Below are 16015 nucleotides of genomic sequence, written 5' to 3' on the forward strand. Positions count from 1 at the left end.
AGTATTTTGAGAGGTGTTAATAACAGAATCCTAGTTTTTTAAAAACACTATTGTATTTGATGTTACTAAAAGGGACAAAGTCAGATGACAAGCACAATGTATGTCATGTTGTACTAATTAATGATAAAAATAACAATGGGAAGGGCTAAGTGAGACTAGATAGTTTGAAATTCCACCCATGTATAAGGAAAACAATGAAAATAAGATAAAGGGAGAAAAGGCTAAAGGATTTTCTATTCATGAGAGCAGCTTAACCAAGTAAACAAAGGATTCATTTGTGTGTTGTCTTGCAGGCTTTTGCAAGAGAAGGTGCCAAAGTCATAGCCACAGATATCAATGAGTCCAAACTTCAAGAACTGGAAAAGTACCCGGGTAAGCAACTCAGCAGCTTGAACTTGGGATTCAGAGTCCATAAGGTATTATAAAAAACAGTACTCGTCTGCTGAAAGAAAATTACTTAGCTGGTCAGCTCCACCGGCCTTCTTCTTAGAGCCTGATTCTTTGATATCAAATCTATATTCTGTGAACCTACAGACAAAAATCTGTATACTTAAATATATAAAAGTTGTATACTTAAAATTTTTTTTATCCAGCATGTTGAAGGATTCAGTACCTAATTACAAAATTGTATGTGAAATTTAACAGTTGTTGCATTAACTTTTAATGACAACTTTCACTTCTGTGCCCTACTCGGCACAGTGCTGTCCAGTAGGAAAATGATGTGAACCACGTGTGTGATGTAAATTTCCTGTGGCTACATTTAAAAAGTAAAAAGAAACAGATGAAAATTAATTTTAGTAATGTATTTTATTTAACTAAATATATCTAAAATACCATTTTAACATACTCAATATAAAAAAAATTTATGGAATATTTTACATTCTTTTTTCATACTAAATCTTTTAAATTCACGTGTGTTGTACACTTACAGCGCATTTCAGTTCTGACTAGCTGCATTTCAAGTGCTTAGTAGCCACATGTGCCTGGTGGCTACCATATTGGAGACAGCTCAGCCCTAAAGTCACATATGATCAGAAACCCTAAGAGATTATGCAGATTATTTCGCTGTGTATCACCCCTTACTGCACCACACTGAACTCAACTCCAGCATCAAAGGACTTCAACTAGAGTTCCTCTGAAAGAAATCAGAACAGACAGCTCATTTGAAAGTTAATTCTTCCAGCAAAATAGAACAGGTTATATAATCAAATGCAAATTAGCACATTGAATTCATGAACGGAATTAGACTATGCTATTTTAATTATTGGATTGTTTATTTATTATTGGGAAATTATTTAATTTTAATAATAGGGAATTTTAACTCCAAGTCAGAAAAACGCTGTTGTACTGAAAAAGTATTGAAAAAGTACTAAGGGAAGAAAGTCTTCCCGAAACTTTCTCCCCTTTCTCTCCTTTTCTATGTTTATAATCTTTTCTTTCTATATCTATAAAAGAATAATAAAATAAACCATATTTTTTTAAAAACATTAAAATAGTGACTTTCTTTTATTAGAGAATGTTTGGGGTTTTTTAGTAACTATTACAGTGTGTCTCTGAGATCCAATGCTGGATCTCTCATGTCTAGCTTTCAAGTGTTTCATCCCTTCTCCTGGCCCCTCATTTCTTCTCCTTGCAATTTAGTGCAGAAATAAGTGATTATACCCTTGACTGACAAAGTCGTTTCCAATAAATAATGGAATTGACATGAAGGTAAAGTGCACAAATGGAAACAGTCTCCTGTCTCACTGCCCTGCCCTTCCCCACCCCTCACTCAGATAGGATTCAGTGTTCCTGGGGCAGTGACTCACCTCTGGGGAAAGAGTGAGCCACAGCAAGCCTGCGCTCTGTTATTACTGCTGGCTCACTGAGAAGCATCTAATATAAATCATTCATACTTCACTGTAAAGTCTTTTCTCAGAAAAGGCCTTTAGTATTCAATTTAGAGAGTGAAGAGAAAGGGAGGGAGAGAGAGGTGTGTTATTGGGAGTTCAGGATGGGGAGGATTTTAAGATTTTTATTAATGAGATTCTTAAGATTCTTAAGACCCTACCAATGGTCAACAATCCTATGAAGGCAAAATGGACAGATACTGTAATCTTTGTACTTCAAAGCAGCTACATCTACAAGACTAAACATTTTTTATGGGTATAAGTAAATAGTTTCCCTTGTTTTATGTTTCAGGTATTCAGACTCGAGTCCTGGATGTCACAAAAAAAAAACAAATTGATGAGTTTGCCAATGAAATTGAGAGAGTTGACATTCTCTTTAATGTTGCTGGGTAATTCATAACTTTTTAATTTCATTCTCCTTACAGAAAGTTTTCTATGTCTTTTATTAAAAGAAATTTGATAATATGGCCAAATTATTCTTTGTGAACCCTAATATATTCCTTAGGAAATAAAGCTGGATTTTGGACAGAATTTTTGTTACAAGTAAGATTCAGCAAGTAAAACAGCCATAGAAGTTGACATGTGCTTGGGACCTAAAGGCACTTAAGGATACTCAAGACAACTGCTACCAATCCAACGCTGTTGATCTACCTAAGGCTGGGGACAGGCTCACACCAGTGGACTTGTCACTGATGTTCCACTGAGACTTATAAAATAAAATTAAAATCTGTTTTCCAGGAGTGTCTTTAAGGCAAAGTATATCTACCAAAAACTGAGTACTCAGTTTATTGAAATGCGAATGTTCCCCATTTGTTGGCACAACATTCTGGCAAGTTCTTTCTACCTCCCAAGCGCAGCATTTCTTATTAGGACAATTAATCCCATCAAAAGAAGTTTCACTCTGTTGCTTTATATACAGCACAAAGAAAATGGCTTAATTAGGGCTGGCCCCGTGGCCGAGTGGTTAAGTTCGCGAGCTCTGCTGCAGGCGGCCCAGTGTTTCGTCGGTTCGAATCCTGGGCGCGGACATGGCACTGCTCGTCAGACCACGCTGAGGCAGCGTCCCACATGCCACAACTAGAGGAACCCACAACGAAGAATACACAACTATGTACCGGGGGGCTTTGGGGAGAAAAAGGAAAAAATAAAATCTTTAAAAAAAAAAAAAAAAAGAAAATGGCTTAATTGAACTTAATAGAGTAGTACCAAACTTGCTGAACCATGCTTGAAGGATGAGAGACTGGAGCTGGAGCAGCCCCATGTGGAGCAGCTAGTGCTTGTGCTCACTCTCCCTTCTCAGGCATGACAGTAGAGATGAGGACAGTTGAGGCTTACGCAGGACTAAGTAGATAGAGTCTGATGTTCCACTTTTCTTGTGTGGTGTTAACGTTTATACTGTGGCATTGATAGAAAAATTCTAGAGCCGCCTTATGTATTTTTATGATTCTTCCTAATCATGTTTCAGTATGAAAAAAGTCTGTCTATTCATAGTTTATCATGTGTTACAATGTATGGAAATTAAAGCAACAATTTATGATTATCTATTTTATAAATAATCTCATCTTTCATAGAAGAATATATTCAGAACCATGAAAAAATCAACTAGCAAAATTATTTTTTGAGCATCTATTAAATTTTCAGCAAAGTAAGGGATATAGAAATATAGCATGTGGTTTTTGCTGTCATTCGATTGAACTGGAAGTACAGTGGTACATGGGAATCACAACTGACAATATTTTATAAGTAATTACATAATTTTGGTCCAGGGGACAGTGAAATCAATTAGGACCCCATTGTTATAAAGCTTCCTTGAGGAAATGTGACTTGGAAAATAGCAAAGGCTATTTTGAGGGTTTTCTTTTGTTCTGCTTTGTTTACTCAGTATGTCAGAACTGTACAGTAGCGATATTACTTTGCTGCCCTGAGATGGTGAGATACTTGTTTTCCCTGCAACTTTGATTTCCCTTGAGAATGGTAAGTTCTTGCCACCTGAGGGCACTGCTGCTCTTGAAATCAGAGTCCACTGGGGCAAGTGTCCTCAGTTGTTTGTAATGGCGTTGATATTTCCTGTGCATTTGGTATAGAGCTTCTTATGTTTGGGGGCTCCAGACTCTTGCCGCCTTCTTTTAAAAGAAGGATCTTGTTTTCAAATAACGAATTTTTTACCTTAAGTTGTTGAGACACTTACTTACCTAATGTACCAAGTGATACTATGTTTGAATTGTTAAAAGTCTTGGTTAGGGAAGGGACAATGGTCTAAGTCAATAAATGAAAATAAAAATGAAAAGGAAGTGGAATAGAAATCGTTTTTAATGATAATTTTTCCCCATTGTTTAATTACTCTTCCAGTTTTGTTCATCATGGAACCATCCTGGACTGTGAGGAGAAAGACTGGGACTTCTCAATGAATCTTAACGTCCGCAGCATGTACCTGATGATCAAGGCCTTTCTTCCTAAAGTAAGGTGACCACCACCAGGATGACCACCACGTTAGTCTCCAGGTCTCCATCCTGGGCATCCAGAAAGAATCCTCACATGTGCTGAAGAGTAATGGTAGTTAACGTAATGACTAACATGTAGTGAACGTAAATACCAAGGCATTTAGTATAAATTAATTCGTCTAACCTTCCAGTTCATCCAGTCAAAGAATATTTATTAAGCACTTTCTACATGCCAGGCTCCATTCTAGGTGCAGAAGACAAATCAGAGAACTAAACAAAGTCCCTTCTGTAAGGGAGCTTCCATTTTGGAGAGGTGAGACAGGATAATATGTAATCAAATAAACATATAACATGTGAGGTAGTTAGAAGTACTATGAAGAGAAAAAAAGCTCAGTTATTAGAGAGGTCCCAGAGGCCTCACTGATAAGGTGAGATTTTCATAGAGGCCGAATGAAGCAACGGAGCTAACCATTCAGGTGTTTGGGGAGAAGCTTCCAGGGAGAGGGACAGCAGGAGGCCTGTGGGACCAGAACAATCCGATGAGGTAGGTACTACTTTGTCCCATTCACTGTACAGAGAAAGAAACTAGGAGGTTAAGTAACTTGCCCAAATCATATAACTAGCAAGTGGTTAGAGCCAAGACTAGGCACACGCTCTCAGGATGGATGTACCCCACTGCTTTTCTGTACCTTGAGTACCCTCCTTACTCTCCTGTCTTTAGCTGAGCCACTGAAGTTCCAGAGAGGTGAGAGACAGCATGTGCTGAAGAGAGAGTATTCCTCCTGAGTCTGCCACCCTTGAATTCTCCAGCCTTCACACAGCTCATCAATGTTTTTCATTTTGTTATACAAATAAGCTTTAAGTACCTTTTGATAGAAAGCACCACACCAGGTGCTCTAGGGGAGACAGGTGTAAATATGAAAAATGTTGACTTCAAATGAGCTTGTAAGCCAGCAGTAGCAGACAGCACGGGCTCAGACAATGGAGGGGTTGACTGAGTACAGAACCAGCTCAGTTCAAGGTTGTAAATTAAATCCTAGTGAAATGCAGAAGAGCCATTCTTTCCATCCATCCCTGCTGGATGAGATGACTGGAGTACTGAATGCTGCCCTGTGCGGGGCAGGAGAAGAGCTTTTTAATGACGCAGCAGGACTGATACTTTGCTCTGAACATTCAACCTAATGTCAAGAAGGATACAGATGAATGCTAAAAGGAAAGTTAGAGAAATTGACTTAGTAACGAAGGAATTTGTTTTTAATCTATTTGTTTAGTGCCTAGAAGGGATCTTTGGGTGGGCCCACAGATTGTTGAACTAGCAAATTTTTTAAAAATATAAATTGCCTTTTTTACCTATTTGGAGGTGATGAAAATCTGTTATTTGGAACTTGGATGCATTTTTTGAAGGCTGGTCCTTAACACAGGATTTGGGGAGAAGCAGAGGCTGTGGTTAAAGGGGAGAGCGTCCGTCACAGCTGATGAGACGTGTGAGACTCATTTGTAAAATGAGCTTGTTCGTGTCTGCAGTGCTTCAGGAGTATCAGTGAGGAACGTAGGTGTGAGGCACAGTGGAGCTGAAATTTACACTTGTAAGTGTTAACTTTTAAAATATCGAACAATAACTTGCAAATTAGTGAGTTTGCCTGTGATTTAAAGCACCTTAACAATAATCCATATGAAACAATGACACTCGTTTGTAAAAAAAAGAAAAGAAAAAAATCCCCCAAAATATTAACCAGTGGGATGGGGAATCAAAAGGAGTCAGTGCCACTTGTTAAGGTGACCCTAACCAACCTGACCCCAAGGTCAGACTCTGGTGTCAAAAAACCTTCGGCACAGCCTGAGCTCTGCCCTTAATTCACCAGGTGCCCTAGGAGATGGTACTTAGGCTCTCTCAGCATCTGTTTCTTCTATTTATTTATTTACTTTTTTTTTTTCTAAGATTTTATTTTTACTTTTTCTCCTCAAAGCCCCCCGGTACATAGTTGTGTACTTTTAGTTGTGGGTCCTTTTAGTTGTGGCATGTGGGATGCCACCTCACCGTGACTTGATGAGCAGTGCCATGTCCACACCCAGGATTCAAACCAGCAAAAGCCTGGGCCACCGAAGCGGAGTGCGCAAACTTAACCACTCAACCGCAGGGCCAGCCCCATGTTTCTTCTGTTTAAAATGAGGGTGATAGATTACACAATCCCTTCCAGCAGTAATTGTCTAGGATCCTCTTGTGTTCGTTAACCATGACACACATATACCCAGTTAGAACTTTCCAGAGGAAGCCAGGATTTGGAGTCCAAGCAGATCTGCAAGGTCAGGTGGTCAAAATATAGGAACACTTGTAGGAAATTTCTGTTCATGGATAGAGATTCCAAGACTGAAAGATCGGTCAAAAGGCAGAGGACAAATTGAAGATTCTCTAAGAGGTCAGTGCAGAATCCAAGGTCCACTAGAAAAGAAGATCCATTACGGCAAGGATCTGGGGAGGGCTTGGATGTTTGGGGTTTTTTCCGCCTTTGCTGTATTGTAGAAGAGTCCCTAGCACACAGAAGTGCTTAGCAAACGTTGGTTGAATGAGTAAGTGAATCTAGGATATCAGTCCAGGTTGGGGTCAGGCATGGAATCACTGAAGACCCAAGGAGCCAAGGTCTGCCAAGTTTAGGAGCTGAGTTCTGGTTGATGGGGACAAAAGAGCTGAGTCAGAGTGGGACTGACTAGATACAGCTAGAGGAGATCTGTAGAGACCTTTGTATCCCTGCCTGAGCTTCTGGAAGATCAGTCCTATGTGGCCTTACTATGTACAGATGATGCGGGGTCGGTGAGCCGAGGAGTCAAAAGAAAGATTTCTTAGACTCTCAAGATCTGGCAGTAGTGCTCTTTTATTTAGAGAATAGTGTGGAATAGCATGGGGACAGGACCCATGGGCAGGCAGAGCCGCTGCTGCTGCCCCCGCTGGCATGGGGACAGGACCCATGGGCAGGCAGAGCTGGTGCGTGGGGACAGGACCCATGGGCAGGCAGAGCTGGTGCGTGGGGACAGGACCCATGGGCAGGCAGAGCTGGTGCGTGGGGACAGGACCCACGGGCAGTCAGAGCTCCTGCTGCTGCCCCCGCTGGCATGGGGACAGGTCCCATGGGCAGGCAGAGCTGGTGTGTGGGGACAAGACCCACAGGCAGTCAGAGCTCCTGCTGCTGCCCCCGCTGGCATGGGGACAGGACCCATGGGCAGGCAGAGCTGGTGCGTGGGGACAGGACCCAGGGGCAGTCAGAGCTCCTGCTGCTGCCCTGAGTTGAGGGTTAGGGCTAATTTTATAAGGCATGGGTACGTGACTTATTTTTACTGGAAAAAAAGAAAAGATGATGTAAAAAGTCATTAAATGATTTCAGTGCAGATGGGGTCTGGTTATTGTGCGGTCATATAACTTTAGATACGAATCTGGCCATATAGATCGGCATGCAGGTGAGGATGCCCCGGGCTTCTCTCCCTGGGGCAGTCCTAATTCATACCATAAAAAAAGTCCACTGGGTCATATAGTTTGGCATGTAGGCCAGGTCACCTTGGGCTTCTCTAGCTGGGGCAGCCTTAATCCACATCACAGACACTCCACTTTATGGGCCACAGAGGGCTGCTGCTTGGCAGGCAGAGGGAGCATCACACGGGACAGCAGGTTCTGAGCTGGGGGTAGGAAGGCAGCATGGAGGGAGGCAAGGACTTTGGGCTGGAGAATCAGCAGACAGGCCCAGCCGAATGGATGGTACCAGTGTTGGGGCAGCAGTAGCATCTCTAGGCGCGAAATTCTAGTTTGCCTGAGAGATTATTGCATTTCAGAAGATTGGAGACTGAACTCACTTAATAGCCCATTTTTATATATTAAGTTGGGCTATATGTATTAAAAATGGATTATGTATGTCAATTGTATTTCAATAAAACTGGAACAATAAATTAAAATGGGTTATTTGCTAAAATGGATAAGAAAGAATAATTTTAAGGCTTAGTTTTCAACACCATTCTACTCTACTAATTTTCCTAGTGTTTTTTATGAGGACCCCATTTCATTGTGATTCTCTTTATTTTATAGACACACAAGTTGAGTTAAGTATATTCTCCCCTCGATCTTCCTTGACTTCGTGGGTCACCTCAGCCTCTCCCGGTGTCCTTCGCTGTCTCCAGCACCATGCCGTAGGCTGGTTTCAGACTCTCTGCTTTTAGTATGATTGGTAGCTAAGTATCAAAACAGAAAGTAAGAAGATGACCATGAAGAGATGTATAATCTTGGCAGCCTCATCCCTGATCCATTCGATCATTCACTGTCTCCATTCCTGCCTCTGTCTGAAAGCTACTGGAGAAACTCACCCCAACGGAAGTGACTTTTTTCTCTAGACCCTTTACACTGCTCTTTTAGAAACTTCACTTGATTTTCTTGATAGAGTATATCCTGGTTTTCCTTCCTCTGTTCTCTAGTTGATATTCTCCCTTTTCCTCCCGGCAGTTATTTGAACTCTTCCCCACTCTCTCGTGGCCACCATCTCCCCTTGTTCTCTATAGCCATCCTCCCAGCCTCTGACTTCCATGAAACGTTAGTGCCCTTTGGGCCCATTCTCTCAACCTCTTGCTTCTTCCTCCAAAACGTTTATGAGTCCCCATGCCCTTGCATGTACATAATATTATCTTGAAAACATACGTATATGTTATAATTAATAAAGTGTAAGTTCATTGAAAACAAAACATTTTTTAAGTCATAGCAGCCTGTTTCATTATATATTTGTTTAGGTCTGGGGCAGGGCCCAGTAATCTGCATTTTAAACTAGCACCTCAGGTGATCTTAATTCATCAAAACGTATTGACCGCCTACTGTCCCCCTTGTCTAGGAGGACAACACAGCCCCAGACCCTCCTCTCTCAAAGTTCACAATTGAGTGGGGAAATCCTGCAGGACGTATTTCTAGGAAACACTGCCCTTGACAGGAGGCTGCCGTCAGTGCATGTGGCCATGGACTGAGCTCTGCCTGCTGTGTCCGCTTTTACCACTCCTTTCCTGAACCACTACTGCAGCTTCCAGTCGTCTCCAGCATAGGCTGCCAGAGGAACCTGTAATCCCCAGATCTAGACATACCGCTCCTCCTCTGCACTAAGGCCTTCCTTATCTTCAGGGAAAATCCCAAATTCATAAATTTAGTCCCTGTTGGCCTCTAAGGCCTCTTTCCTCCCAGGGCCTGCCTTCCAGCCAGACCCATCCCTTCCCCCCAGTTCCATAATAGAACCTTTATACCTATGGTTCTCATTCCTTAAAACACGCTTCTCTTTTGTTTTTCTGACTGTTACTCCACAAAAATGGGGTTCTCCTACCCAATGCACGTAGAAAAAAAACAATTAATTACAGCATCAGATTTGGGGAAAGAAAAAAGCTTTATTGCTAGCTTGATCTGCAAAGAGACAGGAGGCGTATTCTCTCAGATCTGTCTCCCTGATCGAGGACTTGGGGCAAAATTTATGGGATGAAGGGCAGGGTGGTCTGAAGGGTGGAGACGGATACTTGGAGGTGAGAAATGAGGTGAGTGATGATCTGTGCAAGTGCAGTCAGCTCCATGGCTCTTCATAGGACGCATATTCACAGAATGGTGATGTTGGCATGATCTGAGGGTGGAGTTTTCAGCCCTTTGATGTCAAAAAGATTACTTAACAGGCATTTGCGCAGGCCCACTTGATGGAATGGTGGTCTTACCTGGCCTGAACTGGACAAGGGGGGACTCTCAGTTCCTGAAAACCCACTCTTATTACTCTGTTGGTAAGACGGGGTCAGTTGAACTGGTCCTGGAGGGCCCACGGTTACACTAATACTCTAGTTTTCAAAAATCGACCCACATATTTCCTCCTCAGGAGCCCTCCTCTGAGTGTCCAACAGTGGATTGGTCCCTTCCTACCACCCACCACCTGTTCTCTGTGAAGGCCCATGCTGTCTCTGGATGCTGATTATGTCAGCCACCCAGTCAGACTGGCAGCTCTCCATAGGCAGGGACTGTGTCACTTATCTTTGAATCTCCTGGACCTACACAATACCCAGCCACTGTAGGTATTCATCAAATAATGTGTTCACTGGAGTAAGAGTTTTCTAACATCAGGAACACAGTAAATATGAACATTCATTTGCACTGGCTTAGAGTTCATCCTCGGTCTTGCTGATACTCTTGTGACAGGGAAGGTGGTAGTCCCCCTGGGAGATGTTCTTGCCAGTGAGAGTGTACTCTGCCATCAGTTCCCAGCAGTGATGAGGAGGTTGTTAAGACTGCTTAATAGTACTTCATGTTAACAGCTAATAAGATGGTTCTGCAAACCCAGAGTAAATGCAGATCTTTTAAAGAGGTAGTATTTTTAGCCTGCAGAGTGGCATTTTTTTTTTTTTTATTATTTGTTTTATTTTGGCAGATGCTTGCTCACAAATCTGGCAATATTATCAACATGTCCTCTGTGGCTTCCAGCATCAAAGGTAAGTCTGTTTTCCTCTGGGGGTTGTGATGAACATACTCATAATCTTCACAAGCTAAGGGTTTTGGAAACAAGCATAGCAGATATGATAAAACTTACCCATAACTTCAAAACTGCTCTTTTAAAATTAGTATTAAGTTCCTTGTCTACCAGTCCTTTCACCTTACATGTGACCCAGTGACATTAAATGAAAGTTTGTTTTTTGTGCTCTCCCGTTTAGTTCTTCTAATGGATATGGAAGTGGAGATCAAAGTGGGAGAAGGAAACATTTATTCATTTGATTAATCAAAAATGTATTGAACACCTACTGTGTGCCCCTGCCCCCAGAGAGTTCGCAGTCCAAAACGGGGAGTGGGGAGAGGCTCAGGCAAACACACGTCTTCCACAATGTGATAGTTCCACTGAAGCGGAACACGCGCACTTAACCACTGAGCCACCAGGCTGGCCCCAGCTATTTCATTTTAAACTTGAAAATCCATGTGTGCCAGACTGTGCCCTTATCTCCATCTTGCACTGCAATCCTGGCCCTTCAACTTGACTTCTCGTTTAGGGCCCAGATCAACTGTCTTTGTGAAGCACCCCCCCAAGCCCACAGGCAGAGTTACTTCCCGTATTGTCACAGCACTTCATACAAAGCTCTGTTACAAAAAAAAAACAAAAAAAGAAATAGCTACTGCTGAGAGAACATTCCTTCTCTTTGCGAGGATACACACATTAAGCCTGCATGAGAGAGAAATGCAAAGAAATGCCTAAGCTTCTTGGTCTTTTGTTTTGCTTTGCTTTACCCTAATTTTCTTTTCTTTTCTTTCTTTTTTTTTTTTTTGAGGAAGATTAGCCCTCAGCTAACATCTGCCGCCAATCCTCCTCTTTTTGCTAAGGAAAGCTGGCCCTGAGCTAACATCCATGTCCATCTTCCTCTACTTTATATGTGGGACACCTGCCACAGCATGGCTTGATAAGCGGTGCTGTGTCCGCACCCGGGATCCAAACCGGCGAACCCCAGGCTGCCAAAGCAGAACGTGCAAACTTAACCGCTGCGCCAGTTTTCTTTTTTTATCTTTTTTATTTTATTGAGGTCATAATAGTTTATAACACTGTGAAGTTTCAGTTGTGCATTATTATTTTTCAGTCACCATATGTTGCCCGCAGCCGCAAAGGGCAAGGAATGACAGGCACCGCCAAGGCTATTTGGTTGTTTCAGCAATCAAAGGTTTTGGATAAAGGGAAACAGAACAAGGAGTGGGCATAAGGGAGAACAACAAATCGGTACTTACAACATCCACACCACAATCAGCTGGGGAAGTCCCAATAGTTTGTACGGCAGGTGGGAGTGCCGATTGTCCGGGTCTGAGGCAAGGTGTCCTTTCCTCAGTGAGACTCCCAATTGTTCTATGCCTGTGACTCCCTTTTACCCTAAGGTTTCTCTGGGTTCTGACTCAGGGTTTTAGACATTTGGATATTTTGAGTTATTTCTTCTTGTTCCCACAGATGGGGTGCTTCTATCTTTTTCGTTCCCATGGATAGGATGTTTCTAAAGTCCTGTCAGGTGCCCGTCAGGGTGGCCAGCCCAGACAAGGAACATGACACAGGACTCATTCTTTGTAACTTGTGCCTTAGAGTCAGGGCCAAAGTGGCCATCTTTGGCCCTGAGCCCAGACACATTCCTTTGTGTAGGGACCAGGCCCAGTATCCTTGGAAGGTGGGGAGGTCAATGAACTCTGTGCACCTTATAAATGGTGCCTCTTCACCCCTTGTGCCCACACCCTAACCCCCTTCCCCCTGGTAACCACTAAACTGTTTTCTTTGTCCATGTGTTAGTTTTTCTTCCACATATGAGTGAAATCATATGGTGTTTGTCTTTCTCTATCTGGCCTATTTTGCTTAGCATATTACCCTCCAGGTCCATCCATGTTGTGGTGAATGGGACAATTTTGTCTTTTTTATGGCTGAGTAGTATTCCATTGTATATATACCACATCTTTATCCATTCATCAGTCGGTGGACTCTTGGGTTGCTTCCACATCTTGGCTGTTGTGAATAATGCTGCAGTGAACATAGGGGTGCATATATCTTTACACATTCATGTTTTCATGATCTTTGGATAAATACTCAGTAGTGGAATAGGTGGGTGGTATGGTTATTTCTGTTTTTAACTTTTTGAGGAATCTCCATACTGTTTTCCATAGTGGCTACACCAGTTTGCATTCCCACCAGCAGTGGATGAGGCTTCCCTTTTCTCCACATCCTCTGCAACATTTTTTAGTTTTTCTCTTGGTAATTATAGCCATTTTAACAGGTAAAAGGTGATATCTCATTGTATTTTTGATTTGCATTTCCCTAATAATTAGTGATGTTGAACATCTTTTCATGTGCCTGTTGGCCATCTATATATCTTCTTTGGAAAAATGTCTGTTCGTGTCCTCTGCCCATTTTGGGATCAGCTTGTTTGTTGTTGAGATGTATGAGTTCTTTGTCTATTTTGGAAATTAACACCTTGTTGGATTTATGATTTGCAAATATTTTCTCTCAGTTGGTGGGTTGTCTTTTTGTTTTGTTCCTGGTTTCCTTTGCCTTGCAGAAGCTCCTTAGTCTGATGAAGGCCCATTTGTTTATTTTTTTCTTTTGTTTCCCTTGTCCAAGTAAAAATGGTATTCGAAAAGATACTGCTAAGACTGATATCCAAGAGTGTACTGCTTATATTTTCTTCTGGGAGTTTTATGGTTTCACATCTTAGCTTCAAGTCTTTAATCTGTTTTGAGTTAATTTTTGTGTGTGGCAAAAGATAATGGTCTAACTTCATTCTTTTGCATATTTCTGTCCAGTTTTCCCAGCACCATTTATTGAAGAGACTTTCCCTTCTCCATTGTATGTTCTTGGCTCCTTTGTCGAAGATTAACTGTCCGTAGATGTGTGGGTTTATTTCTGGGCTTTCAGTGCTGTTCCATTGATCTGTGTGCCTGTTCTTGTACCAGTACCATGTTGTTTTGATTACTACAGCTTTGTAGTATATTTTGAAGTCAGGGATTGTGATGTGTCCAGCTTCATTCTTTTTTCTCAAGATTGTTTTGGCTATTCGGGGCCTTTTGTTGCCCCATGTAAATTTTAGGATTCTTTGTTCTATTTCCACATCATTGGGATTCTGATTGGGATTGCATTGAATCTGTAGGTTGCTTTAGGTAGTATGCAAGTTTTAACTATGTTTATTCTTCCAGTCCATGAGCCTGGAATATCTTTCCATTTCTTTATGTCATCATCAATTTCTTTCATTTAACGTCTTAAAGTTTTCATTGTGTAAGTCTTTCACCTCCTTGGTTAAATTTATCCCTAGATATTTTATTCTTTTTGTTGGGATTGTATATGGGATTGTATTCTTAAGTTCTCTTTCTGTTAGTTTGTTATTAGAGTATAGAAATGCAACTGACTTTTGTAAGCTGACTTTGTACCCTGCAACTTTGCTGTAGTTGTTGCTTGTTTCTAATAGTTTTCCTATGGATTCTTTAGGGTTTTATATATATAAAATCATATCATCTGAAAACAGCAAGAGTTTGACTTCTTCCTTGCCAATTTGGATTCCTTTTCTTTCTTTCTCTTGCCTAATTGCTCTGGCCAAAACCTCCAGGACTACGTGGAATAAGAGTGGTGAGAGTGGGCACCATTGTCTCGTTCCTGTTCTCAGAGGAATGTCTTTCAGTTTTTCCCCATTGAGTATGATGTTGGCTGTGGGTTTGTCATATATGGCCTTTATTATGTTGAGGTACTTTCCTTCACTACCCATTTTATTGAGAGTTTTTATCATAAATGGATGTTGGCTCTAGTTAAATGCTTTCTCTGCATCTCTTGAGATGATCATGTGGTTTTTATTCCTCATTTTGTTAATGTGTATCATATTGATTGATTTGCAGGTGTTGAACCATCCCTGCATCCCTGGAATAAATCCCACTTGATCATGTTGTATTATCCTTTTAATGTGATGCTGTATTTGGTTTACCAATGTTTTGTTGAGGATTCTTCGTCTATGTTCATCAGCAATATTGGCCTGTAATTTTCCTTCTTTGTGTTGTCTTTGTCTGGCTTTGGGATCAGGGTGATATTGGCCTCATAAAATGTGTTAGGAAGTATTTCATCATCTTCAATTTTTTGGAATAGTTTGAGAAGGATAGGTATTAAATCTTCTTTGAGTGTTTGGTAGAATTCTCCAGAGAAGCCATCTGGTCCTGGACTTTTATTTTTTGGAAGACTTTTGATTACTGTTTCAATCTCTTTACTTGTGATTGGTATATTCAGATTCTCTGTTTCTTCTTGGTTCAGTTTGGGAGGTTGTATGAGTCTAAGAATTTATCCATTTCTTCCAGATTGTCCAATTTGTTGGCATATGGTTTTTCATAGTATTCTCTTATAATTCTTTGTATTTCTGTGGTATCCATTGTAATTTCTCCTCTTTCACTTCTAATTTTATTTGAGCCTTCTCTCTTTTTTTTAAATTAGTGAGTCTGGCCAAGGGTTTGTCAATTTTGTTTATCTTCTCAAAGAACTAGGTCTTAGTTTCATTGATGCTGTCTACTGTTTTTTTGGTTTCAATTCATTTATTTCTGCTCTAATTTTTATTATTTCCCTCCTTCTTTTTCTAATTCTGTTAGGCGTAATTTGATTGCTTATTTGAGATTTTTCTTATTGGTTAAGGTGGGCCTATATTGCCATGAATTTCCCTCTCAGGACCACTTTTGCTGCATTCCATGTGAGTTGGTATCGTGTATTTTCATTTTTATTTGTCTCCAGTTGTTTTTTGATTTCTCCTTTAATTTCTTCAATGATCCATTGGTTGCTCAGTAGGTTGTTGTTTAGTCTCTGCATGTTTATCTCTTTCCCAGCTTTTTTCTTGTAGTTGATTTCTAGTTTTATAGTATTATGGTTGGAAAAGATGCTTGATATGATTTCGATCTTCTTAAATTTATTGAGGCTTGCCTTATTTCCCAACATGTGGTCCTTCTTTGAGAATGTTCCATGTGCACCTGAGAAGAATGTGTATTCTGCTGGCTTTTGGGTGGAGTGTTCTATATATATCTATTAAGTCTGTCTGGTCTGTAATTCATTTAGTTCCACTATTTCCTTGTTGAGCTTCTCTCTGGATGGTCTATCCATTGATGAAAGTGGGGTGTTAACATCACCTGCTATTACTGTGTTGTTGTTAATGTCTCCTTTTAGGTCAATTAAT

The 16015-nt window shown here is 41.0% G+C and overlaps 1 protein-coding gene across 3 annotated transcripts in view; it reads left to right on the plus strand.

Annotated features, from left to right (window-relative positions):
• BDH2 (3-hydroxybutyrate dehydrogenase 2) overlaps positions 1–16015 on the plus strand; it is a 30160-nt gene that overhangs the window by 3560 nt on the left and 10585 nt on the right. For all 3 annotated transcript variants that reach the window (XM_008540125.2, XM_070614118.1, XM_008540126.2), the window contains exons 3-6: positions 294–372; positions 2182–2278; positions 4239–4347; positions 10744–10804. In XM_008540125.2, the coding sequence (XP_008538347.1) occupies positions 294–372; positions 2182–2278; positions 4239–4347; positions 10744–10804 (346 nt within the window). The remainder of the gene's footprint in view (positions 1–293; positions 373–2181; positions 2279–4238; positions 4348–10743; positions 10805–16015) is intronic.

The sequence above is a fragment of the Equus przewalskii genome, chromosome 3 (genome assembly GCF_037783145.1).
Source record: "Equus przewalskii isolate Varuska chromosome 3, EquPr2, whole genome shotgun sequence".
Classification (NCBI taxonomy): domain Eukaryota; kingdom Metazoa; phylum Chordata; class Mammalia; order Perissodactyla; family Equidae; genus Equus; species Equus przewalskii.